The 26,689-nt window shown below is 40.4% G+C and overlaps 1 protein-coding gene across 5 annotated transcripts in view; it reads left to right on the top strand.

The window, feature by feature from the left end:
* COL14A1 (collagen type XIV alpha 1 chain) overlaps positions 1–26,689 on the top strand; it is a 216,651-nt gene that overhangs the window by 63,404 nt on the left and 126,558 nt on the right. For 4 of the 5 annotated variants that reach the window (XM_056522681.1, XM_056522682.1, XM_056522680.1 and 1 more), the window contains 5 exons: positions 1,568–1,684; positions 8,525–8,668; positions 11,129–11,197; positions 25,754–25,909; positions 26,000–26,119. In XM_056522681.1, coding sequence (XP_056378656.1) covers positions 1,568–1,684; positions 8,525–8,668; positions 11,129–11,197; positions 25,754–25,909; positions 26,000–26,119 — 606 coding nt within the window. The remainder of the gene's footprint in view (positions 1–1,567; positions 1,685–8,524; positions 8,669–11,128; positions 11,198–25,753; positions 25,910–25,999; positions 26,120–26,689) is intronic. The other variant, XM_056522684.1, reaches the window with a different exon arrangement.

Here is a 26,689-nt window from a genome sequence, read left to right on the forward strand (position 1 = left end):
CTGGGACAAGGCCCTACCTAGCACCCTGGGACTATGCCCTTTCACCCTGACCCATGCCCTTCAACCATTGGACTATGCCCTATCACCCTGGGCCCATGCCTTGCCACCCTGGGCCATTGCTATTCCATGTCCTACCACCTTTGGTTCATTCTCTGCCACTTTGGCCCCTTGCCCTACCCCTCTGGGATCATGCCCCACCACCCTGGGACCATGCCCTGCCACCTTTGGCCCATACTCTGTCATCTTGGGCCCATGAGCTGCCACTTCCACAAATAACAATTATCAACGTTGGAAATTCATCATAACCTGTGTAGAGGAAAAGTTGACCTGTTGCCCATAGCAACCAATCAGATCGCTTCTTAAATTTTTTTGGAGGCTTTTTAAAAAATGAAAGAAACTATTTGGTTGCTATGGGCAACTGGTAAACTTTAGTGATGAGTGGCAGGGGCCATATTCGAATTCGCAATATTTCACGAATATATGGATGAATATCTGTCCTATGTTCACGAAATTCACATATTCGCTATGTTCGTTCTCTTTTTTTTTTTTTCATGTGAAAATTCATAATGAAATTTGCATAGTGCGCATGTGCAATCATATCTTTCACCTAAAAGAAGGGAGGGATCAGTGTCCAGTCTGGAAGTGACGATATTCGCATTAATTTGCATAAATAATTTGATAAAAAAAAAAAAAAAAGAATATTCGTAATTACGAATATATATCACTATATTCTAAATATTCGCGAAATCGCGAAGTGCCGATATTCGTGGTAAAAATTCCCAATTTCCATAGGATTAGATCTACAGTCATAAAGAAAAGACGAGAAAATCCCCAGGTATTACAGAAAGAATATGTAGAGCGAGATTTATTACAATTATTATTTATTTCCCAGTTAGAGGTAAAATATGGGTAGAAAATGATCCAATATTCACTTATTGTTCTAATAGTTTATTTAAATCTTTCACAATTTTATTAATCTTTTTTTCTACTTGTAAATTTATTTCATTTATTTAATTATTTTAAATAAAAATAAAAAATAAATAAATAAAAAAGCAAACAATAATTTATTTACTCCACTAAACTACAAAATAATAGACAAATTAATCGTAATACCAGACGCAAACAAGGAACAGCGGTGGCGCTGTTTCTGGAAGAAAGCAGCCATGTACTTCTATCCCTAGACCAGTGTTTTCCAAACAGAGTGTCTCCAGCTGTTGCAAAACTACAACTCCCAGCATGCCCGGACAGCCGATGGCTGTCCGGGCATGCTGGGAATTGTAGTTTTGCAACAGCTGGAGACACAATGTTTGGAAAACACTGCCCTAGACAGCCTCTGTAAAAAAACGTAAAGTTCTGACCCCCCATCGTCTGTGTTCTCAGTGTTGGTCACTAATGTTCTAACCTCTAACATGAATTGTCTTGTCCTAATCTAGGGGACTGTCCGTGGTGTGTCATGCAGGAATATAGTCCATGTTGGTTTCTGGATAGTAACCAGTGGTGTAGTGATGGGGGTTTATATATTATCTCCGGACAGTCTATTTACTTATGTTTATTTCTACTTTTGCAGTGACCCCACCAACAAAACTCAGGTACAATGTAATAGCACACGATAGTGTACAGATCTCATGGAAGGCCTCCAAAGATAAAATAAAAGGCTATAAACTCCTCGTCACCCCCAAATCAGGTAAATTATATTTGGGAATTGTGTGATATATAAGATCTACAGCAATTATCTATCTATCTATCTATCTATCTCATATCTATCTATCTCATATCTATCTATCTATCTCATATCTATCTCATATCTATCTATCTATCTATCTATTTATCTCATATCTATCTATCTCATATCTATCTATCTCATATCTATCTATCTATCTATCTATCTATCTATTTATCTCATATCTATCTATCTCATATCTATCTATCTATCTATTTATCTCATATCTATCTATCTCATATCTATCTATCTATCTATCTATCTATCTATTTATCTCATATCTATCTATTCCATATCTATCTATCTATCTATCTCATATCTATATATCTCATATCTATCTCATATCTATCTATCTATCTATCTATCTATCTCCTATCTATCTATCTATCTATCTCATATCTATGTATCTATCTATCTCGTATCTATCTATTTATCTCATATCTATCTATCTCATGTCTATCTATCTCATATCTATCTCATATCTATCTATCTATCTATCTGTCTCATATCTATCTATCTCATATCTATCTATCTATCTAATATCTATCTATCTCATATCTATCTATATATCTATCTATCTCACTCATATCTATCTATCTATCTCATATCTATCTATCTCATATCTATCTATCTATCTATCTATCTCATATCTATCTATCTATCTATCTATCTTCTCTCTCTCTCTCTCTCTCTCTATCTCTCTGTCTATCTATTTATCTATCTATCTCATATCTATCTATTTATCTATCTATCTCATATCTATCTCTATCTATCTATCTCATATCTATCTATCTCATATCTATTTATCTATCTATCTCATATCTATCTATCTTATATCTATCTCATATCTATCTATCTATCTCATATCTATCTATCTATCTATCTATCTCATATCTATCTATCTATCTATCTATCTATCTTCTCTCTCTCTCTCTCTCTATCTCTCTGTCTATCTATCTATATATCGATCTATCTCATATCTATCTATCTCATATCTATCTATCTCATATCTATCTATCTATCTATCTATCTATATATCTATCTCATATCTATCTATCTATATATCTATCTCATATCTATCTCATATCTATCTATCTATCTATCTCATATCTATCTCATATCTATCTATCTCATATCTATCTATCTCATATCTATCTATCCATCTCATATCTATCTATCTATCTATCTATCTCATATCTATCTCATATCTATCTATCTATCTATCTATCTCATATCTATCTATCTATCTATCTATTCTTTTTGTATTTATTTATCCATCTCTTTTATACCTAATAAACAATTTAGGAAAATAGGTCACAGTCATCTATAGTTCCTTCTTTGTCCCCCTGTTCTATTGTCATATACCTATTCACAAAAACAAAGGACTCAATGAAATTCTTCCCATCTTACGTATTGTGTGACATGGCTCCATGTGCATAATGATCTGTATCACAGACCGGACCGAGGGCGGAACATTCCTCTCTGGATGATCTAGTAAGATTACAATGTGCCGACAGGACGAGGGAATTCACCAAACCAACCACGGGTCACCTATTTGGCGTAGAATATGGAGAAGTGTCTGTGTTACCATATACCTTGTCATTGTCACATTACATTGCACCCTTAGTTGGATCTGTATCTATGATAACATGTTGGGTATCTCAGACACAATAGAAGATTGTTCCCAGAATGGCGGTGTCTCACTTAATAGGCGGCTGACATATAATGGGAACAATACAGCAGTTTATTCCTGTCCCCTCCAGTCTGAACACAAAGCATCATAAGAGGCTGCAGAATGTCTACATTGTGATAACAAAGCAGAACAGAATGTAGAGTTCTCATAGAGCACAACGTCAATCTGTGGGCAGAAAGGAAATCACATTATGTAGATGTCCATAACTATTTCCCATTTTAAAGGCCAAGATACGTAGCAGATAAAAACATCATATGATAGTTAAATCCAAAGCAATGTAATCCAATGTAGGCAATACAATACACAAATGGTTACCATCTTATCACTTTGTATGCAAAGCAGATCTCTGACACCACGTATTGGAGGTGAATGGCTATAAGTCTCCACACATCTTTATGATGTTCTGGTCAAGGAGAAACATTACCTGATTGGTCTCACCATGATAGGCCTAGCTCTGTATTTACACGGGGTAAGTATTTGCGTGGAGCCCCAGATCGAGGGAGATTATCAGTGGTCTTGTATGTCTTCCATTTTCTAACAATTGCTCCCACTGTTGATTTCTTCACACCAAGCTGCCTGCCTATTGCAGATTCAGTCTTTCCAGCCTGGTGCAGGTCTACAATTTTGTTTCTGGTGTCCTTTGACAGCTCTTTGGTCTTGGCCATAGTGGAGTTTGGAGTGTGACTGTTTTAGGCTGTGGACAGGTGTCTTTTATACTGATAACATGTTCAAACAGGAGCCATTAATACAGGTAACAAGTGGAGGACAGAGGAGACTTAAAGAAGTTACAGGTCTGTGAGAGACAGAAATCTTACTTGTTTGTAGGTGACCAAAAACGTATTTTCCACCATAATTGGCAAATAAATTATTTAACTCCTTAACAATGCAGGACGTTTATTTACCAATTGTGTCGACTTCCACGGCCATCAACGGCTGGGTCGGTCCCGGCACCCATCAATGGCTGGGACCCGGATAATACTGGACATCACTGATTGCGGTAATGCCGGTATTAACCCTTCAAAGTTGATCACCGTGTATGAAGTGAAAGTGAAAGCTTCGCAGCAGCTCAGTGGTGCTGAAATCGTGGCGTTCCGAACAGCTTGCAGGACCCGAGGAGAATCCCTACCTGCCACCTGCGCGTCCGATCGCCGAATGACTACTCCGTGCCTGAGATCCAAGCAGGAGCAGTCGAGCGGCGATGACACTGATCAATGCCATGCTATTGCATGGCAGTGATCAGTGTAGGAAATCAGTGTGTGCAATGTTATAGTCCCCTATGGGGGCTATAACTTTGCAAAAAAAAAGACCCTGAGGAAGCGTGATGACGCACGCGCAACAGCTGTAACCCAGCTTAATGCTGACTAACTGAGTCCTAGAAAGATCGTCCGTGCACACCACATGTAACTGCACCGATGAAATAAAGGATATTTGGCACAGTATACCAGTGAGTGATGTCCCTATTTTTCTACACACCTTTGATGTTGGAAGTTGTTTGCCTCTGAGGGACTTGGAACCCTAGGGATCGTAGTGCAGCACTAGCGGGGAACTGTATTGATTAGCTTTAGGCATTGTTTAGTCGCTACGGAGCCACATGCGTGAAAGGGAATATACAGGGGTAGGAGTGCTGACTGCTTGCTATCTTACGTTGTTCCATTGATAATTACTATAATTCTGCCCCCTACGTACAATAAAATAACAACTACAATGCTGTCTTCTATGTACAAGAATATAACTACTATAATACTGATCCTATGTACAAGAATATAACTACTATAATACTGCTCCTATATACAAGAATATAACTACTATAATACTGCTCCTATAAACAAGAATATAACTACTATAATACTGCTCCTATATGCAAGAATATAACTACTATAATACTGCTCCTATATACAAGAATATAACTACTATAATACTGCTCCTATATACAAGAATATAACTACTATAATACTGCTCCTATATACAAGAATATAACTACTATAATACTGCTCCTATATACAAGAATATAACTACTATAATACTGCCTCCTATATACAAGAATATAACTACTATAATACTGTCCCCTATATACAAGAATATAACTACTATATTACTGCCCCTATGTACAAGAATATAACTACTATAATGCTGCTCCTATATACAAGAATATAACTACTATAATACTGCCTCCTATGTACAAGAATATAACTACTTTCCATTTCGTCTTCAGGCAGCACAGAAGGGTTAATAGCTCCTTTCAGTTCATCCTAGGACCGCCCACCTAGCAAACCATTAAGAGAATTAACAAGCCTCAGGCCAAGCCTGGCTATAACCTTCCATCAGAACCTCATCCACTTGTGTTTTTTTCTGTCCTTCAGTTCTGGGACAGGTGTGAGGTATATATACCTTCCAAGCCCACCAACTAATATCTGTCTCAATAAATTCCTTCACAGATAGCAGATTGGCGGTCATCCAGTCATCACTTGATTCTTCACAGCACTAAGGCAGGTCAGAGCAGTCATAGGTCTTCCTCAGATCTGTCATGGGTCTTCCTCAGACCTGTCATGGGTCTTCCTCAGACCTGTCATGGGTCTTCCTCAGACCAGTCATGGGTCTTCCTCAGACCAGTCATGGGTCTTCCTCAGACCTGTCGTGGGTCTTCCTCAGAACTGTCATGGGTCTTCCTCAGACCTGTCAGGGGTCTTCCTCAGACCAGTCGTATGTCTTCCTCCGGTGGTGGTGTCTAAGCCTCTCCCGAGTAAGTCGACCTGAAGTGATTGTCCTACAAGTTCTTTCCTGATTGCGATAACATTCTCACACAGGTTAGGATAAAATACAAGCTCTCTCCTCATGAGATCCCTTCATAAGATTTGTACCAGAGGGAGTCCTGCTGAAGGTGTCATCTGAGATGACATCATCAGGGAATTCGCTTGGTGAAGTTCTTACTGGATCCACTGTTGAGGAGGAAGAGTTCTTCACCATCTGGATGGGTCTACAGCACTGATCTGCTACCACAATAGAACCAAGACATTCAGGGTGGAAGAGAATCTGTTCGTACAGATGCCGGTGTGGTAAAGGGAAGAAAGGTGTCTAAAGCTACCTTGGTGGAATGGCTTAAGTCTACGATTCTGAACGCCAGTGGGATCACAGGAGTTGAGCCACCAGATTCCATCATAGCTCAATTTGCACTCTAGAAAACCAAAGCTGGGGTCCAGCCTCTGGCATTTCGGTGCTCTATGCCGTGTTCAATTAGGAATCCCCCCCCCCCCCCTTATGTTGCTATACAGCTCCCTTCTGTGCTGCCTGAAGACGAAATGGAAAGGGAAAATTTTTACTTACCGTAATTTTGCTTTCCAAGAGTCTGAAGGCAGCACATACAAACCCTCCCTACTATAGGTCATCTTTTTGCATCAGAACTGAGTCTATTCAATAATACAAGTGGATGAGGTTCTGATGGATGGTTATAGCCAGGCTTGGCCTGAGGCTTGTTAATTCTCTTAATGGTTTGCTAGGTGGGCGGTCCTAGGATGAACTGAAAGGAGCTATTAACCCTTCTGTGCTGCCTTCAGACTCATGGAAAGCAAAATGACGGTAATTACAAATTTTCCCTATAATACTGCTCCTATATACAAGAATATAACTACTATAATACTGTCTCCTATATACAAGAATATAACTACTATAATACTGCTCCTATATACAAGAATATAACTACTATAATACTGCCCCTATATACAAGAATATACCTACTATAATACTGCCCCTATATACAAGAATATAACCACTATAATACTGCTCCCTATATACAAGAATATAACTACTATAATACTGCCTCCTATATACAATAATATATCTACTATAATACTGCTACTATATACAAGAATATAACTACTATAATACTGCTCCTATATACAAGAATATAACTACTATAATACTGCTCCTATATACAAGAATATAACTACTATAATACTGCTCCTATATGCAAGAATATAACTACTATAATACTGCCTCCTATATACAAGAATATAACTACTATAATACTGCTCTTATATACAAGAATATAACTATTATAATACTGCTCCTATATACAAGAATATAACTACTATAATACTGCTCCTATATACAAGAATATAACTACTATAATACTGCTCCTATATACAAGAATATAACTACTACAATACTGCCCCCTAGGTACAAGAATATAACTACTATAATACTGCCCCTATATACAAGAATATACCTACTATAATACTGCCCCTATATACAAGAATATAACCACTATAATACTGCTCCCTATATACAAGAATATAACTACTATAATACTGCCTCCTATATACCATAATATATCTACTATAATACTGCTACTATATACAAGAATATAACTACTATAATACTGCTCCTATATACAAGAATATAACTACTATAATACTGCTCCTATATACAAGAATATAACTACTATAATACTGCTCCTATATGCAAGAATATAACTACTATAATACTGCCTCCTATATACAAGAATATAACTACTATAATACTGCTCTTATATACAAGAATATAACTATTATAATACTGCTCCTATATACAAGAATATAACTACTATAATACTGCTCCTATATACAAGAATATAACTACTATAATACTGCTCCTATATACAAGAATATAACTACTACAATACTGCCCCCTAGGTACAAGAATATAACTACTATAATACTGCCCCTATATACAAGAATATAACTACTATAATACTGCCCCTATATACAAGAATATAACTACTATAATGCTGCCCCTATATACAAGAATATAACTACTATAATACTGCCCCTATATACAAGAATATAACTACTATAATACTGCTCCTATATACAAGAATATAACTACTATAATACTGCTCCTATATACAAGAATATAACTACTATAATACGGCCCCCCCCCCCCCACGTACAGTAATATAACTACTACAATACTTTCTCCTATGTACAGAGTACAATAACTTATTTTTTTTAAAAGGTACCCGTTACTGGTGACTCTAGGATTAACCCCGCCGTGCTATGTAAACAGATACAGTAGTGCCTTACTTTCATTTTCTGCCATGATGATAGATTTCTGACTTAATGTTGTCTCATGTTCAGGTGGAAGAACCAACCAGCTAAATCTTCAAAACACAGCGACCCGAGCCGTCATTCAGAGACTTGATCCAGAACGCAGTTATACCGTGCAGGTCATTGCATTTAATGAAGACGATGAAAGCGTGCCAATACGAGGAGAATTTAGAAGTAGGTAACCGTGACCATGACTTGGATAGAAGATACCAGAGAACACCAGGAGCAGAGCACTCCGGTGACAGCGGCTTTCAATTCTATCAGCATGACTTTCCACCTCCACTTGCTGAATTCGTTGTTATTACTACATACTGTACCTATACCTTCATTTAAAGGGAAAGCTTAAATGAAGAGATAAAAAATATACAGGGGGCGCTCGCTGATGAGGTGCATCCACTGGTGTGTACCCGTCACCACACCCAGGTGAGATACCGACCTTTTTTGGAAGCTGCACCGAAGTTTGCAGCAAATGACATAAGTAAAGGTGTATGCGGTAGTTGGCTGCTGTACTCTTGCCGGTATCGGACCCCAGTAATGGTGACCGATGGAGATTGGCGAAGTAAGGTAAAGAAACTGGTTTAGCGGAGGCGCCGTACAACTTTAGCCATGAAGAGAAGACTTGAGCAGCACAGGACAAAATAACTTTTATTGGTAGAATTCGAGACAACACGTTTCTGCATACCCTAATGCCTTCCTCAGGACCACTTATAGTTCCCAGGTGTTGATTATGCTCAGTTCTGGGTCGATGGTGGTGGATGTCCTGACATCCACCACCAACCACCACCAGCGACCAAGAACTGAGCATAATCAACTCCTGGGAACTATAAGTGGTCCTGAGGAAGGCATTAGGGTATGCCGAAACGCGTTGTCCCGAATTCTACCAATAAAAGTTATTTTGTCCTGTGCTGCTCGAATCTTCTCTTCATGGCTACAGTTGTGCAGCGCCTCCGCTAAACAAGTTTCTTTACCTTATTTTGCCTTTCATTTAGAGGGGTAACTTGAAGCTTCTGGACTCCAGAGCAATATCTCTTGAAGGGCCCCCAACTTTCATATTACATTGAAAGTTCTATTCACCTCACATGGGAACTTTTTGGACCACCTCATGCTCCAGGGCCCATGCATGACCTCAACTCCTGTTCCCCTCTTAGTTGTAACCTTCCTTTTATTGCACGAAGGGGCTCCCACTGATAAAGGACCCAAGTTTCCACCCTCCCATTCCACGACCACTACTCCCACTCCCCCCCCCCCCCCACCGTTAGGGTTACCACCTTTCTTGCAAAAAAATAATACCGGCCATGCTAATTTGCATAATTCATTAGATATTCGTGACATCACAGGATGCACATATCCGGGGGAAATTTTGTCCTATTCTGACCCCTATGACTTTTTTATTTCTCCTTATACGGGCCTGTATGAGGGTCATTTGTTGCGTCCCGATCTGTAGTTTTTAACAGTAATATTCTTGTTTTGATGTGAATTTTTAATCTTTTTTTTAAATTAAATTCGGGAGTTGCAGTTAGTTACTAACTACAACTCCCAGCATGCCCTGATACAGCCTGTGGCTCAGCAGCTGCCCCAAAGGAAAACTACAACTCCCAGCATGTTGGACTATATAGTAGTAATATAGTATAGGCCATATTTCCCAACCAGGGGTGCCTCCATCTGTTGCAAGACTACAACTCCCAGCATGTTGGACTATATAGTAGTAGGTAGTATAGGTCAGCGTTTCCCAACCAGGGGTGCCTCCAGCTGTTGCAAAACTACAACTCCCAGCATGTTGGACTATATGGTAGTATGTAGTATAGGTCAGCGTTTCCCAACCAGGGGTGCCTCCAGCTGTTGCAAAACTACAACTCCCAGCATGTTGGACTATATAGTAGTATAGAATATAGGTCAGCGTTTCCCAACCAGGGGTGCCTCCAGCTGTTGCAAAACTACAACTCCCAGCATGTTGGACTATATAGTAGTATGTAGTATAGGTCAGCGTTTCCCAACCAGGGGTGCCTCCAGCTGTTTCAAAACTACAACTCCCAGCATGTTGGACTATATAGTAGTATATAGTATAGGTCAGCATTTCCCAACCAGGGGCACCTCCAGCTGTTGCAAAACTACAACTCCCAGCATGTTGGACTATATGGTAGTATGTAGTATAGGTCAGCGTTTCCCAACCAGGGGTGCCTCCAGCAGTTGCAAAACTACAACTCCCAGCATGCTCGGACAGCCGTTGGCATTGGTATAGTATATGGTGCAACATTCCGGGAGTTATTGGATTGGTTGGATAAATTTAAATGGCCGGTAATTTAAATATAAAAATACCGGCAGGGTGCCCAATATACTGTCTGTGTCTGTAAAATACTGGCCAGGTGGCAACCCTACCCACCATATGACCACCACTTCTTAACTCCTTCTTGCTGTGGTTGGGGAGTGGGATCATTGTTTCTCTTTTTTGCAACTGGTGGTGATCGGACCCCCACCAACATTTAAAAGGGGGGACCCACACACCCCAGCCGCATGACTGTCACTACATTTGTGTGTATAAGGCTTTAGACCCATATTCCATCTACAATGTTTATTTACCACCTAGTTAGCAAATATCCTTTACATAGTAACTCTTTGGCTTTCTTCTCTCTTCAGTTAAAGATTTGGAGAAGAAGAAAAAATCTGGTCGCAATCGCAAGGTTGAAAACAAAGTCCCAGAGGAAGGTATGATGTGAACTTTATGGGTTCTTGGTCTTCCTGATTCCTTTTTGATTTATGGTGTAATGAAAAAAAAAATAGCATTTCTTAATTTTTGCATACACAAGGCTAATTTTTTTTCACATATAATAGTGTACATTCCCCATTTATACATTCCCGTATAAAAATAGAAAATAAAGCTGTACTTACCTACCTCAGCTCCACCACTGCATGTCTTGCAGCAGGGTGCAGGAAGCAGAAGAACTGGAGCTGCAGCGGCACCAGTGAGGAGCGGGGGTAAAAATGGTCATTAGAGTAAACCCATTCCATTGGGTCCCCATTTATACAACACTATGAGCCAAAAAAAGGTGTTTCCATTTCATATAGTGATCATAGGTGTAGATACCCTTGTGCAAGGCCATACAGCTGCTATGGGGCCTTGGCCGAGAGGAGGCCTCCTTGTGGTCCCTTTCCTCTTTTTAGTGGTTCAAAACTGTGCAGAACTACTCTCTTTACTGTAATGTCTGTCTTGGGTTTTGTTCAGACTGCCGTTGGGTTTAGGTTGTCTGAACAGTTTTATATTCCCCGGCCAGGGAATAGTTAAAGCCTTTGGCTTTTCACCCAATAGCTGTGTGGGTGTGTCTAGAAATGGCCAGCTCAGACTAGCTTTGGGGCTGGTGAGTGACATCCTGTCTTGCTGCTACTTGCTTGACATGCTGCTATGGAGCTCTTGGTGAAACACTCTTTGAGCTTTAATTCTACTATTTTTGCTTTAGCATGCACTTTGTATGTCCTGGGTTTTAGCCATGATTATGTAGCATGCTTGTAGATTTAATCTGTGTTTGATTAGTCGGTTTTTAGGATTTGTATATCCTTTCTGCTATGTATCTGTTCACACTGTGTTTTCTCTTGTATCCATTTTCTGTGTTTGTGTAACAAAACATCCCTTTTACCTTTGTGTAGGGGACTCTGGGGTATTGATCATTCCCTTTGTCTACCGAAGGTCTTCTGCGGGATTGAGTTTATTCCTGTTTGTTCATGGAGTCTATTCTGACCCATCTATTTCCTAGTCTTTTGCCAAGTGTGAACAGTGTCCTATATTTATATCCTGTTTGTTTGATCTGCTCTTTGTCCTTTGTACTTGTACCTGTTTGTGAACAGTGCCCTGTTAGTATTTGTATTCCTGCCTGGTATATCTTGTTGTGTAGTAGTTTTCCGTTTCTGGTCTGTGACTGACCATGTATATGTGTTTTTGCTCCACTGCACTTTAGCGCAGGAAGGGACCGGCGCCCAGTTGTCGATTCATCATTTAGGATGGATGGGCAAGTAGGCAGGGAGAGTGGTTTTAGGGTCAGTTTAGGGCTCACTCTCCCTGTCTCCCTCAGTCGGTCATGACATCTACTTTAAGGTCTACCAGTGCCGTATCCCGATTTCTCATCACTGCTGCAGATATGAGTACCTTTTGCTGCTTAGTTAAAGGGGTATTCCAGGCAAAAACTTTTTTTTATATCAAATATTTTTATTTATTTATATCAACTGGCTCCGGAAAGTTAAACAGATTTTTAAATTACTTCTATTAAAAAATCTTAATCCTTCCAATAGTTATCAGCTTCTGAAGTTTTCTGTCTAACTGCTCAATGATGATGTCACGTCACGGGAGCTGTGCATGATGGGAGAATATCCCTTGCATGATGGGAGAATATCCCCATAGGAGCTGGACAGCTCCCGGGACATGAGTCATCAGAAAGCAGTTAGACAGAAAACAGCAACTCAACTTCAGAAGCTAATAACTATTGGAAGGATTAAGATTTTTTAATAGAAGTAATTTACTAATCTGTTTAACTTTCCGGAGCCAGTTGATACATAAAAAAAAGTTTTTGCCTGGAATACCCCTTTAACCACTAGGCTTCCCATCCATTATCACTGTACTTATGTGGGCACTTAACCTTCTATCTGCTATACAGTGCTCCACTTCTTCTTAGTCCATATGCATCATTAAAAGTGACGACAAGGGGGTGAAGGTGAGGAACATGGGAGACTTATGTATCTACTGGGCCAGAGGCTTTTGTAGAAAACAGTTTTACAGAAGTCAAAAAATTATATTACTTTCTGTTAAAAACTTTATTTACATGAACTTTTCAATCTTCCAACTGGATATTTCCTTTCAGGGTTTGGAGGGAACGGCTCTGCAATATCCCATTTCTCTTGGTGTCATTTGTAAAACTCAACTCTGCTTTTTGTCGTGTTCACCCTGGGTGGAGGTCCAGTTTGTATGGTACAGGATGACATCAAACGTTCTGCTCTCTGGTAGCCCACCAAGATCAAAAGGATACGGATTGCCAGAAAGCAGAAAAATGCAGGTGTCTGTGGGAGTCTTCATTGCCAAATCTTTCATGATGTCGGGGAATGACGGTTACATCAAAGAGCAAGTAAAGGAGAAGGAAAAGTAACAACAGGGCGGGGTGACAAAAAACATACACTACCCCTGTTTCTCTATAAAATGTAATTGTACCATGAAATAGGATTGGATAACAGAGGTGTAACCGAACCTCCAGGGCCTCAATATTGGTAACAGGGTTCCGCATCTACCATGGACCTTTTATAAAACTGATTTTATGTGAAAAAAAGGACCCCCTCAGGTAACAGGCCAAGGAGCAACTTCTGCCATAACTGATTTCAACAACATTAAAGGGGTATTCCAGCCAAAACCTTTTTTTATATATATCAACTGGCTCCGGAAAGTTAAACAGATTTGTAAATGACTTCTATTAAAAAATCTTAATCCTTCCAATAGTTATTAGCTTCTGAAGTTTTCTGTCTAACTGCTCAATGATGATGTCACGTCCCGGGAGCTGTGCATGATGGAAGAATATCCCCATAGGAGCTGGACAGCTCCCGGGACGTGAGTCATCAGAGAGCAGTTAGACAGAAAACAACAACTCAATTTCAGAAGCTAATAACTATTGGAAGGATTAATATTTTTTAATAGAAGTAATTTACAAATCTGTTTAACTTTCTGGAGCCAGTTGATATATAAAAAAAAGTTTTGGCCTGGAATACCCCTTTAATGTAATTCCTTATGTCCCATGTGGGGGCAGTGCAGGGAAATTAAACAGTTGGTACTGTAACCCCACATAAATTATAACTTAATAAAGCGCCTCTACCTGAGATTTTGATGATCATGAACGTTTTCAGTAACTGGAACCCTCAGATCATATGATTACAGTGGAATTTTTCTTTTTTTTTTAATCAACTGCTGTCAGAAAGTGAAACAGATTTGTAAATTGCTTCTATTAAAAATCTTAATCCTTCCAGTACTTATTAGCTGCTGAATACTACAGAGGAAATTATTTTCTTTTTGGAACACAGAGCTCTCTGCTGACATCATGACCACAGTGCTCTCTGCTGATACCTCTGTCCATTTTAAGAACTGTCCAGAGTAGTAGAAAATCCCCATAGCAAACATATGCTGCTCTGGACAGTTCCTAAAATGGACAGAGATGTCAGCAGAGAGCACTGTGGTCATGATGTCAGCAGAGAGCTCTGTGTTCCAAAAAGAAAAGAATTTAACTTTCTGGCACCAGTTGATTAAAAAAAAAATATATATATATAAAGTTTTCCACCGGAGTACCCCTTTAATGTAATTCCTTATTTCCCCTGTTGGGGCAGTGCAGGGAAATGAAACAGTTTGTACTGTAAACCCCCATAGATTATAACTTAAAGGGGTATTCCAGGAAAAAACTTTTTTTTTATATGTCATCTGGCTCCAGAAAGTTAAACAGATTTGTAAATTACTTCTATTAAAAAAATCTTAATCCTTTCAGTACTTATGAGCTGCTGAAGTTGAATTGTTCTTTTCTGTCTAAGTGCTCTCTGATGACACCTGTCTCGGGAGCTGTCCAGAGTAGAAGCAAATTCCCATAGGAACTGCACAGAGCAGAAAAGGTTTGCTATGGGAATTTGCTTCTACGCTGGACAGCTCCCGAGACACATGTCATCAGAGAGACCTTAGACAGAAAAGAACAACTCAACTTCAGCAGCTGATAATTATTGGAAGGATTAAGATTGTTTAATAGAAGTAATTTACAAATCTTCTCGGATATATATATATATATATACATATATATATATATATATATATATGTGTGTGTGTGTGTGTGTGTATAACGCACATATATGTTACAGTACGCGCTTACATTAATGGTTACACATACCTGGATGAGATGGAAGAAGTCAGACCATTGGTATGGTATGTTTGTTTTATGCAGCGTTATTCTTTGTGCTCTAATTTTAACATAAATGTGTATATATTAGTGTATTGTTAGATATCTGGTTTTGGAGTAAATGGAATTAAAATTATATATATATATATATATATATATATATATATATATATATATATATATATAATTTTAATTCCATTAAATTATAATTTTAATTCCATATATATATATATATATATATATATATCAATATGGATATTGTGTATACCTGGATTAATCATGAATATATAGGGATCCTGAGTGGCAGTTTCTATAGATGTCAGATTGTACAAAATGTTCTATTTCTTTCCTAATGGAAGATAGCAGTAAATGTCTATTACTTTGCTTGTGGCACTGCAAGTCAAAGAATGCCCATTAAGTTACTCTATATAGAAAGCTATTTGGCTGAGCAGATTGAACGAGCTTCTGTATTATGGTCGTGCGCCCACCTGTGACTATACTTGATGCTGATAATACAGTGCAGATATATCAGAGGTTTTACTTGCGGTTATTTAAGCTGATTTTCCTTGATGATTCTTCTATGTTCTGTGATGTAGCGGAGAATGCATATCCTTTTTGCGGAAGATCCAATAGGGGATTACGGGAGTACGCTCCGGCCGGTAGCGTTCTCTACCATGATAGCCCCGGTTCGCGGCTTAACGGAGACCGGTTAGTGACCTCACTACAGTACGAGATCAGATCCAAGATACCTCCAACGCGTTTCAGAAGCACGGCTTCCTTCGTCAGGCAGATCCCCCTGACGTACTGTAACATATATGTGCGTTATACACACATATATATATACAGTGGTCCCTCAACATACGATGGTAATCCGTTCCAAATGGACCATCGTTTGTTGAAACCATCGTATGTTGAGGGATCCGTGCAATGTAAAGTATAGGACAGTGGTCTACAACCTGCAGACCTCCAGATGTTGCAAAACTACAACACCCCGCATGCCCGGACAGCCAACGGCTGTCCGGGCATGCTGGGAGTTGTAGTTTTGCAACATCTGGAGGTCCGCAGGTTAAAGACCAATGGTATAGGAACTTGTACTCACGTGTCCCTGCCGCTCCGGACCGTCACCGCTTGTCACCGCTGCCCTGCATGTCGCCTTCCATCGCTGTTGCCGCATCCACGTAGTGTCCCCGACGCTCCGGCAAGGCCTCTGCATCCTCGCTCTCCGTCGCCGCCATCACGTCACTACGCCCCGCTCCTATTGGATGACGGGACGGCGTGCGCAGCGACGTGATGACGATGATGAAGAGCGCCGACGATGCAGGGATCCTGAAGAGGACGCGCCGGAGCCCCGAGGACAGGTAAGTGACCGTCAGCGGACCACACGGGGCACCGTAAACGGCTATCCGGTGGCAGCTGAAGCAGTCTGCGCTGCCGGATAGCCGTTTATGCGATGGCCCCGACATATAAAAGCATCGTATGTTGATGCTGCCTCTGAGAGGCCATCGTATGTTGAAATGATCGTATGTCGGGGCCATCGTAGGTCGGGGGGGTTACTGTATATATCTCCGAGTAGATTTGTATTGTATGAGTAACGGGATCTCACACTTCAGTACTGCAGCTACCATATTCACATTTCCCTATTCTAGCGCTTGTTGGATACTAATATAGTATTATAATAAAATTAGTTTTTTCTTGGAATACCCCTTTAATAAAGCGCCTCTACCTTCGATTTTGATGATCATGAACGTTTTCAGTAACTCGAACCCTCAGATCAACCTATTTCGGGACCATCCATCATTTCAAAGTGGGCTACCTATACCAGATAAACACTATACAATGCAAGGTACATGGTTTAATTTTTATTTTTATAAATTAATATAAAAAAATAAAAATAAAATAAAGACAAACTACCAGGATTTAGTACATCATTCCCTGGCAAAGTATCCACGCCTGGTGAAGTTATTGCCCTGGAATTGACTTGGACCCAGTAAAGTATTTGGATACAAACTTAATTTTGACTTTTGCACTGAATGTGGAAATTTCTCGCAGAGAAGTTTTGGATAGTAAATGTGAGTTTTGCCCTTTTATTCTCCTTGGCAGACAGATGAAAGCTCAGTGCCATGTGGCACTCTCATCCGTCTTGCCTCATGATGAGCCTTACATCTGTTCACATTTTTCTGACATTCTTATTAAGCCATTGTACAGTCCCTCATATTAAATGGATGGAATATATACAGTATTGTATTTCTGTCTGAACAGATGTGTCTCTTCATGGGTGGGGGAAACTTTTTGATAGAAAAATCCAAAACCCAATGTCTGACCATTCCTGCAAATCTAGTAGCCAGTAGGGGAACCAAGTAGGGGCACTAAGTAGGGGAACCACAGGGCAAAACCTATATGGGGGTTGGACAGTGTTGTTGAGTTATTTCCTTGGACAGTGGAGTACATATATGAGGTGTCCCATGTACCTGAGGGGCCCAAAGACTCTTCTGCTACATAAAAGAATAGCACTTTTATATCTTGGCAGAGCTGAGACACAACAGTTTTAATGATATTTGCACAAGATTTGTAAGACAGGTGTGTCTTCTCATCTCTAGGTTATATACACATCCACATATATATCTTTATTAGGACAATTAGGGAAGAATAAGATGTTTTTACAGCATGCTGTCCTGTGCTGAAGAATGACATAGGCAGAGGAGCAGACAGGGAATGAATGCAACAGGTTATGCAGATTTACCGGATGCAGAGCAATGGTCTGCTGTGTACTGAAATGTTTTGCAAGGGGATAACTGGCAGGAGTGAGCGAGGTTGGAGAACTGGGATAAGGTGGTGAGGGAAAACATTGCATTCTGGGAAAAGAAGTACTGAGCAACTTCCCCCCCCCCCCCCCCCAATAGACTTGTTTTAGGCTTGTTTCCCACTAGCAAATTACTCCGTTTAGCAAGTTCCGTCGCTAGTTCCGTCCTAAAATCAGCTGTCACCGGCAGTAACCAAATCCTATATGTCCGTTAGAAAATCCCATTATAGTCTATGGAATTTTTCTAATATCCGTTTTAATCCATTATAGTCCATTATTGATAACGTCCGTTATTTTGTGACGGAAGATAGTACGGAAGAAAATTGTTCATGAACTATTTTCTTCTGTACTATCTTCAGAGTGAAATACTGTCTCATTGGGGGGGGGGGGAGAGGGGGCGGGTGGGTTATGGGTAGAATCCTAATAACAGGGGAGAGAAGCATTTTTGCCGTATTTTTCGCTGTATAAGATGCGAAAAATGGGGGGGGGGGGGAGTTGGTGCATCTTATACGGCAAATACCGTGGCGGTCCCTGCGGCCATCAAAGCCCGGGACCCGCGGCTAATACAGGACATCACCGATCGCGGTGATGCCCTGTATTAACCCTTCAGACGCGGCTATCAAAGTTGACCGCCACGTCTGAAGGGAAAGTGACACTAACCCGGCTGCTCAGTCGGGCTGTTCGGGACCGCCGCGGTGAAATCGCGGCGTCCCGAACAGCTTACAGGACACCGGGAGGGACCTTACCTGCCTCCTCGGTGTCTGCTCCGTGCCGGGATCCCCTGCATGGCCGGCGCTCTCCTTCGTCGTCATCACGTCGTCGCGCACGCCGTCCCGTCATCATATAAGAGCGGCGTGCGTAGTGATGTGAGCGAGGATACCGGACAGCAGAGACATTCCGGAGCGACAATGACACGGCGACAGCAATGGAGGGCGACATCCAGGGCAGCGGTGACGAGTGGTGACGGGTGACGGGAGCGGCGGGGACACGTGAGTATTACCTCCTATACCAGTGGTCTTCAACCTGCAGACCTCCAGATGTTGCAAAACTACAACTTCTGGCATGCCCGGACAGCCAACGGCTGTCCGGGCATGCCGGGAGTTGTGGTTTTGCAACATCTGGAGGTCCGCAGGTTGAAGATCACTGTCCTATACTTTACATTGTATTTGGTGCAGAATCTTTTTTTTTCTAGATTTTTACCCTTTAAAATTGGGTGCATCTTATATGCCGTAGCGTCTTATATGGTGAAAAATACGGTAAAACAAAGTTCCTTATATTTGCTGGTACTATGTTTATTTAAAGCCGCAGTGATCCGCCCAACCTATTGGTTGCACAAATCGTATGTCTACCCTTTGGGTCTCCAGTATAATGGAAGTAGGGTAAGTTGTGTACATTCTGCAGTTTGTATGAAGGTGATGGCCGCCTCAAGCTGTCAGCCTTGTAGTGAATCGGGGCCAATAAATAATCCGGGGATTCCGTACATGAAAGCGACGGTTGTTGATCGTAGTGATAATGCAGGCCGTCTGCCAATGAAAGTTAATGACAAATTTCCGGGAGCTCTGCTTCAGTCAGCAGCATCTCAGCCCAGTGCATGCTGGGACAATGGCTCTTGTTCAGTAATATGAGAAGATAAGGAACATGCAGCATCCACCGCAGATATTCCACTTCAGTATGAGAGAATATTGAAAATCCTTCTATTGTGTTCTGAAGTCAAGTAGTCTTATCCATGACAATGTACGCTGCCGCCCATTCACTAGCATGCTTTGATGGTTAGGGTCTCCTTTTAATTTAGGGAATTGCATATATTAAAATTCTACAAATGCAAGCAATGTCATCATCCCATACGCAGATGTATAAGTGGCCTAACTTGCTACCGGATGAGTACCCCTCAGTGGACCATCCCTCACATTTTAATGGGCCCCAGCTACAACAGAGCCCATGGGGTCCAGCAGATATTACCGTGCTATTTAAAGGAAGTTTGTTTCACACGAAAATCACCATTTTTTCCACCCTTAGGAATTTTTTGTGATTTTTTTCTCTAATTTTCCATATTTCGGTGCTATAAAATAATCCTGAAATCTTGCATTTTTCATATATACCACTAGGCCTAAAACCAAGCTGAGACTGTCTTGTTCTGTCTGTGATGATAAGGAGGAGACTGCTGGAATGTGACCTGTACAGAATTACACTGAAAAGTGACACCAGTAGATAGAGAAGACAATAGACCATTGTTTCCCGACTCCCGCCAATCCCACGAAGGGATGACAAATGTCTTCTGAATGAATTGTGCATCATTGGGCATGTGCGGCCACTGCCCATTCATTCTCTATGGGGCTTCCGAACATTGCTGAAGTGAATGAGAACTGAGCTGCCGTATCCCAGCATAGCCATTCCTCAATTAAAACACAGCCATTGGCTTCTGGGTCCATTCACTGTGTGTACGTGTTGAAGCCACAGTTTAGGCAAACAGCAGATCAGCAGAGGTGAGGGGTGTCATTGTGCCACCAATCTGATATGGAAGACCCACCCTGAGGATAGGCCTTCTAGAAGTAGCAGACTCTAAACACTACATTAGAGGCTTAACCTGAACACTGTGTACATGTCAGAGCCGGGAGTCAGTACCCTACCAATCTGATGTGGAAGACCCATTACAGGCTCATTACAGACCAAGGGGTTAGCTAAAGGGGTGAAGAGGTGGCTACCAGCCAAAGAGCCTGAGGAGGCCCAAAGGCCCCACTGTCACCTAAAAAGACACCAGTATTACAAATGGCCCCTACTCATTGAAGGTCCGGTACAGATTTTGCATTGGTGTCTATCGTCTTCAAGTTAAGCTTCTGAATAGACCATACAGAAGAAACTATGGGAGCCCCCCAGTAATCCCCCTCCCAGGCTGGAGTTACCTTCTGATGACCCCCACACATTTTCGGTAGTAATAATAGTGATATGACATTTAAGTTTCTTTCTACTGTCGAGCACCAGCCTAATCCATGTACTAGACATGGATTTCCCCTAAGACTTTGAAAGAAATGGCATTTCCAGCCGGTCTCCATGGAAGCAATAGCTTCAATCCTTCTATTTTGTGTAGATGGAGCGGATGATAGAAAACCACACTCTATATGAGAGGCCCATTAAAATAACATATTGGAAAATAGGTGGATAGGAATTTTGTATTAATTTGCATTAGAAACTGAAAAACAATATTCTACAACTATTCTAATAACAAGCTAATGATATAGAAAGGCTATACAAACAGGACTTGGACCTCATGCAGACGGCAGAGCAATATGGCGGCACACAGGGCCGGATTATGAGCATCATGGGCCTGGTGCTGAGAATTTTTCTGGGCCTTTTTATGAAATGTATCACTCCTATCCTTATATAGTGATCCAGACACTGATGATGGTACGTTATAACTCCTATCCTTATATTGTAGCTCCCCACATTAGGTGCAGTATAGTTCCCCCACATTAGGTGCAGTAAAGTTCCCCCACATTAGATGCAGTATAGTTCCCCCACATTAGGTGCAGTATAGTTCTCCCACATTAGGTGCAGTATAGTTCCCCCACATTAGGTGCAGTATAGTTCCCCCCACATTAGGTGCAGTATAGTTCCCCACATTAGGTGCAGTATAGTTCCCCACATTAGGTGCAGTATAGTTACCCCACATTAGGTGCAGTATAGTTTCCCCACATTAGGTGCAGTATAGTTCCCCCACATTAGGTGCAGTATAGTTCCCCCACATTAGGTGCAGTATAGTTCCCCACATTAGGTGCAGTATAGTTCCCCACATTAGGTGCAGTAAAGTTCCCCCACATTAGGTGCAGTATAGCTCCCCACATTAGGTGCAGTATAGTTCCTCACATTAGGTGCAGTATAGTTCCCCACATTAGGTGCAGTAGTGCAGTATAGTTCCCCACATTAGGTGCAGTATAGCTCCCCACATTAAGTGCAGTATAGCTCTCCACATTAGGTGCTGTATAGTTCCCCCACATTAGGTGCAGTATAGTTCCCCCACATTAGGTGCAGTATAGTTCCCACATTTAGTTGGCAGTATAGTTCCCCCACATTTGGATGGCAGTATAGTTCCCCCACATTAGGTTGGCAGTATAGTTCCCCCACAGACATACATATACAGTGTATGGCTGGAGGCTGTAAGTCTGTGTACTGCCCTACTTCATTGTTCCGACCACCACTCCTCCGGTCCAGGGTCACAATCTACTGCTATTGCCTACAGGCCATAGCAGTAGGTCCCGGGACCGGAGGAGTGATGGTTGGAACACTGAAGATGGCGTACAACATACAGGTAACTTACCATGCACACGCGCATGTCCTTTTCCTCGCTGCTCCGTTCCGCTCTGCTGTTGTCATGGGTGCACGGGACGTCAGTGACGTCCCTGCGTGTGCTACCTCCCGGCGGCCCCTGCATTTTAACGTTTTAAGTTAACGCAGGGGCCACCACAGAGAGGTAACCGCCGGGATATCCTTGTGTCCAGAAAAGATCTTTCTGGACACAGGGATGTCCAAAATTTGACGAGGGCCCCCTGCGGTGGTCAGGGCCAGAGCAAGGCCCCAACCAGAGCGAGGCCTTAGGCAGCGACCTAAATGGCCTAATTGGTAGAGCCGCCTCTGGCTCTGACTGCCGGCCGCCGCTGCCCGTGAGAGTACAGAGTTGCGAGAGTAGAGAGCATTTAAACTCTGTTCTCTCACGGTCTTGCAGTGCAGGCGGTTCCGCTCCTCGGCGGCCTTTTTGGCACACAGAGCACTATAGAGCCGCAAGGATTTCTTGTGCCGCCATGTTTCATCAGGTGGCGAAATATGATAGGATTGAACAATCTAGACTTTGCCATATTGGATGGATATAGTGGTACAGTAAGGGCCCAAACCCCTGTTTGGGTGCCCTATTACACCTCAGAGAAGATATGCATAGAGGACATGGGCCCAACAATAGATACAAAATGGGGCTCTCATTGAGAAGGTTAATCTCACCACAATCCCCCATACCAGAAAATTAATCCTTGCACTTTTGCCCCCTCATCTAATGTCCGATAGGTGACAGAGGCAGCATGCCCTGTCCAATACATATGTTGCAGTGCTTCCAGAATTAGGCCTCCATAACTTATAGGGAAGAACAATTTTAATAAACCTATAGTTCCATAGCATAAATGAAAGATGGGTTTGCTTTATATCCCCAATCCCCATTTTGGCATCAGTTCCATGTCTTAAAGGAAAAAAGTGCATCCCTCCACTTATAGGAACAGCTTACTAGACAAAAATATAGTTCACTTAAACATCTTGTACAAATCCAATAATATGCAGTTTCTTTTGTATGGCTTGGAATGTTGTTACAACTTTTTAGCCAGAAGAATGAATAGTTGGTCGCTGTCCCTTGAAATAATGTTTCTATAGCTTTTTTACTGAATTCTGTAATCTTGATGTTGCTTTTTTTGCATGTGTAATGTCTAATGCAGATGTATATGCTTTATGGTCCTCAAGTTTTAAGTCCAAAATTACTGAAACTACTGATGAGGATCTTCACAGGTTGACTCCTTGTGATGCAAAATGTAGACTTTACTTACTCAGCAGTGGCCCTGTTAAATGGTACCCAGAAGGATGTATCCAGTAACGATATTTCTGACATGGCAGCCAAGTAGCGATAACTTTGAGCGTAGACTGATAAAGAGATTTTCAGAAAGGCCCTTGTTCAGCCTTCTCCTCTCTATTGTAGACAATATTCTCCCTCTAGGAAATGTAGAATCTTGTAGCGCAATCTCCTCACAGTGTGAACAGGAGCAGAAACAGTAATGGCATGTGGCCTAGGTGTAGGCATTCCTGGCAAAAGCATAGTTAGGAAATATACATTTGGGACAGGCTAGGCCTAGAGATGGACCTATTTTTAACAGGTTTAGGTCCTTCCCTTCTCCTAGCATAGATATGTTAGACTAGGGGCTTCTTCTCCTTCAATTCAATACAACTTTTTGCTATATTGAATCATAGCAGTTTTAATATAATATGTCATCCATTAATAATTTACAAATTTTTTTTTTAACTAATCATCTCAATCTTCTTTATCCCTTTTTAGGCTTTTGCAGAATTTGCTGGTTAAAAAAAAATCATCTTTAAGGAGCTACCAAAAGCAAAATGTTTATGAATGATCTATGTCTTTAATACCCAAAACGGCCTTCAGCACTACAAACACTCCGGATGCCATCTTTAACTCACAAATCATATTTTTAACGTACATTTTTTTTTTTGCTTTTACAGTTGATGAATTTAATCAAATTTTTTTCTTTTTAGATTTGTTAAAATATTAATATAATAATATATATATATATATATATATATAAATTTTTTATAATTTATATTATTTATATATATTTTTTGTCATTTTTATATATATATATATATATATATATATATGTGTGTGTGTGTATATATATATATATATATATATATATATACATATATATATTTTTTTTTTTAATAATATTAATAAATAACATATATATATTTAGTTTTTGTTTTCTTTGCGCTGGGTTTCATAAATTACGAGTATTGATCATTAACTAAATATACATGAATAAATAAAATCTTCCATCCAGAATATTCAAGTGTGACTGTAGGTTATTTCAGTATTCCTGTTCCCTAATGTAAGTCTGGGTTCACACATCATTAATAAGGTGTATCATATGTACGGTATACATCTTCTTTACTACATAAAAAAATAGATGTGCGTCCCACCTCTTAATTCTCCATACTTGAGTTCCTGTTATAAAGATCACATGGGGGGGGGGGGGGTCGGTCTAGTCTGCTTGAACCCCCCACGATCTTCAGAACTGGAACCTGAGTGTGGATCAGTATAAGTGTGGAGAATGGAGTAGCGAGACGCACATGCGCATTGTTACTCCATTCATTTTCAGTAAAGGGGTCATTATAGGCTCAATTCTGTTTAAGTCATGTGATTACTTTATGTGCATCATCATGTGATTAATTTATGCGACTTGAGGATTTTGGGGGAAAAAACAGCAGTTTGAAATCCACATTGTGTTTTTTCTTTCTCTAATAGAATTTATGGCAGGAGAAACGCCAATTTTTTTCAGCAAAAAATGTCATACCCTCAGCATGTTTTGAGTTTTGGAAAAATAGCCCTGTGTCTAAAATACCCACATACATAGGGAAAGGTGGAAGGGTCGGGGTGGTAGGGTCGGGGTGAAAAAAATTGCCATATTGACTTTTAGCATACAACTGGCTGCAGCATTTTGATCCAAAAAAAAAAGCCATACAGAGTTTTTTCCCAAAAAGCCAAGTGGAATCCCAGCCCCACAGCTAATATCAGGAAACCTTTCTAATAAAAAAAAAGATTGGCCAAAACTGAACAATCCCTTTACCTACAGACACCTGGAATATTCTGGTATTCACCAATCGCCATCTAGTTTATATATTATCTATTATTCCATCTGCACACCAGATAACAGTATAGGAATGCCATCATTTTCATATAAAATTGATTCCTAGCGCTTGTTTGCTGATTTAATATTCTTTTTTTTTTTTTTTTTATCTTAGATGCTAGGTTTTCTTGTAAAACTCCAGCAAATGCTGATATAGTGATCCTGGTGGATGGTTCATGGAGTATAGGACGACTGAACTTTAGACTTGTCCGTCTGTTCATAGAGAACCTGGTCAGTGCATTCAACATTGGCAACGATAAAACTAGAATAGGTAATGTGCCGCTAATGTCTGCAATCCATTAGTCAACTTTTTTTTTAGAATACATGTTCATTGCTCAGCATGATTTTCTTTTTGGTCCAGGTTTGGCTCAGTACAGTGGAGACCCCAGAATAGAATGGAACCTGAACACCTATGACACCAGGGAAGCTGTGATAGATGCCGTCCGTAACCTTCCTTACAAAGGTGGAAACACACTCACAGGTAATGTCCTATGAAATACAGTATCTATCTAATCGATTTATTGATTTGCATTGATATCTTACTTCCTACAATATCAGGATCCCATCTGGATGGATTAACAGGCATCCAGAACAAATATAAAAAAATCATTTCACACACTGGTCTTACACTGGAGCATGTTGGCCCAAATTTATGAAGAATGCTACTATAATTCTGCCTCCTATATACCAGGATATAACTACTATAATGCTGCTCCTATATACAAGAATATAACTACTATAATACTGCCTCCTATATACAAGAATATAACTACTATAATACTGCCTCCTATATACAAGAATATAACTACTATAATACTGCTCCTATATACCAGGATATAACTACTATAATGCTGCTCCTATATACAAGAATATAACTACTATAATACTGCCTCCTATATACAAGAATATAACTACTATAATACTGCTCCTATGTACAACAATATAACTACTATAATACTGCCTCCTTTACACAAGAATATAACTACTATAATAATGCTCCTATATACAAGAATATAACTACTATAATACTGCTCCTATATACACGAATATA

This window comes from Hyla sarda, chromosome 5 (genome assembly GCF_029499605.1).
Source record: "Hyla sarda isolate aHylSar1 chromosome 5, aHylSar1.hap1, whole genome shotgun sequence".
Classification (NCBI taxonomy): Eukaryota; Metazoa; Chordata; class Amphibia; order Anura; family Hylidae; genus Hyla; species Hyla sarda.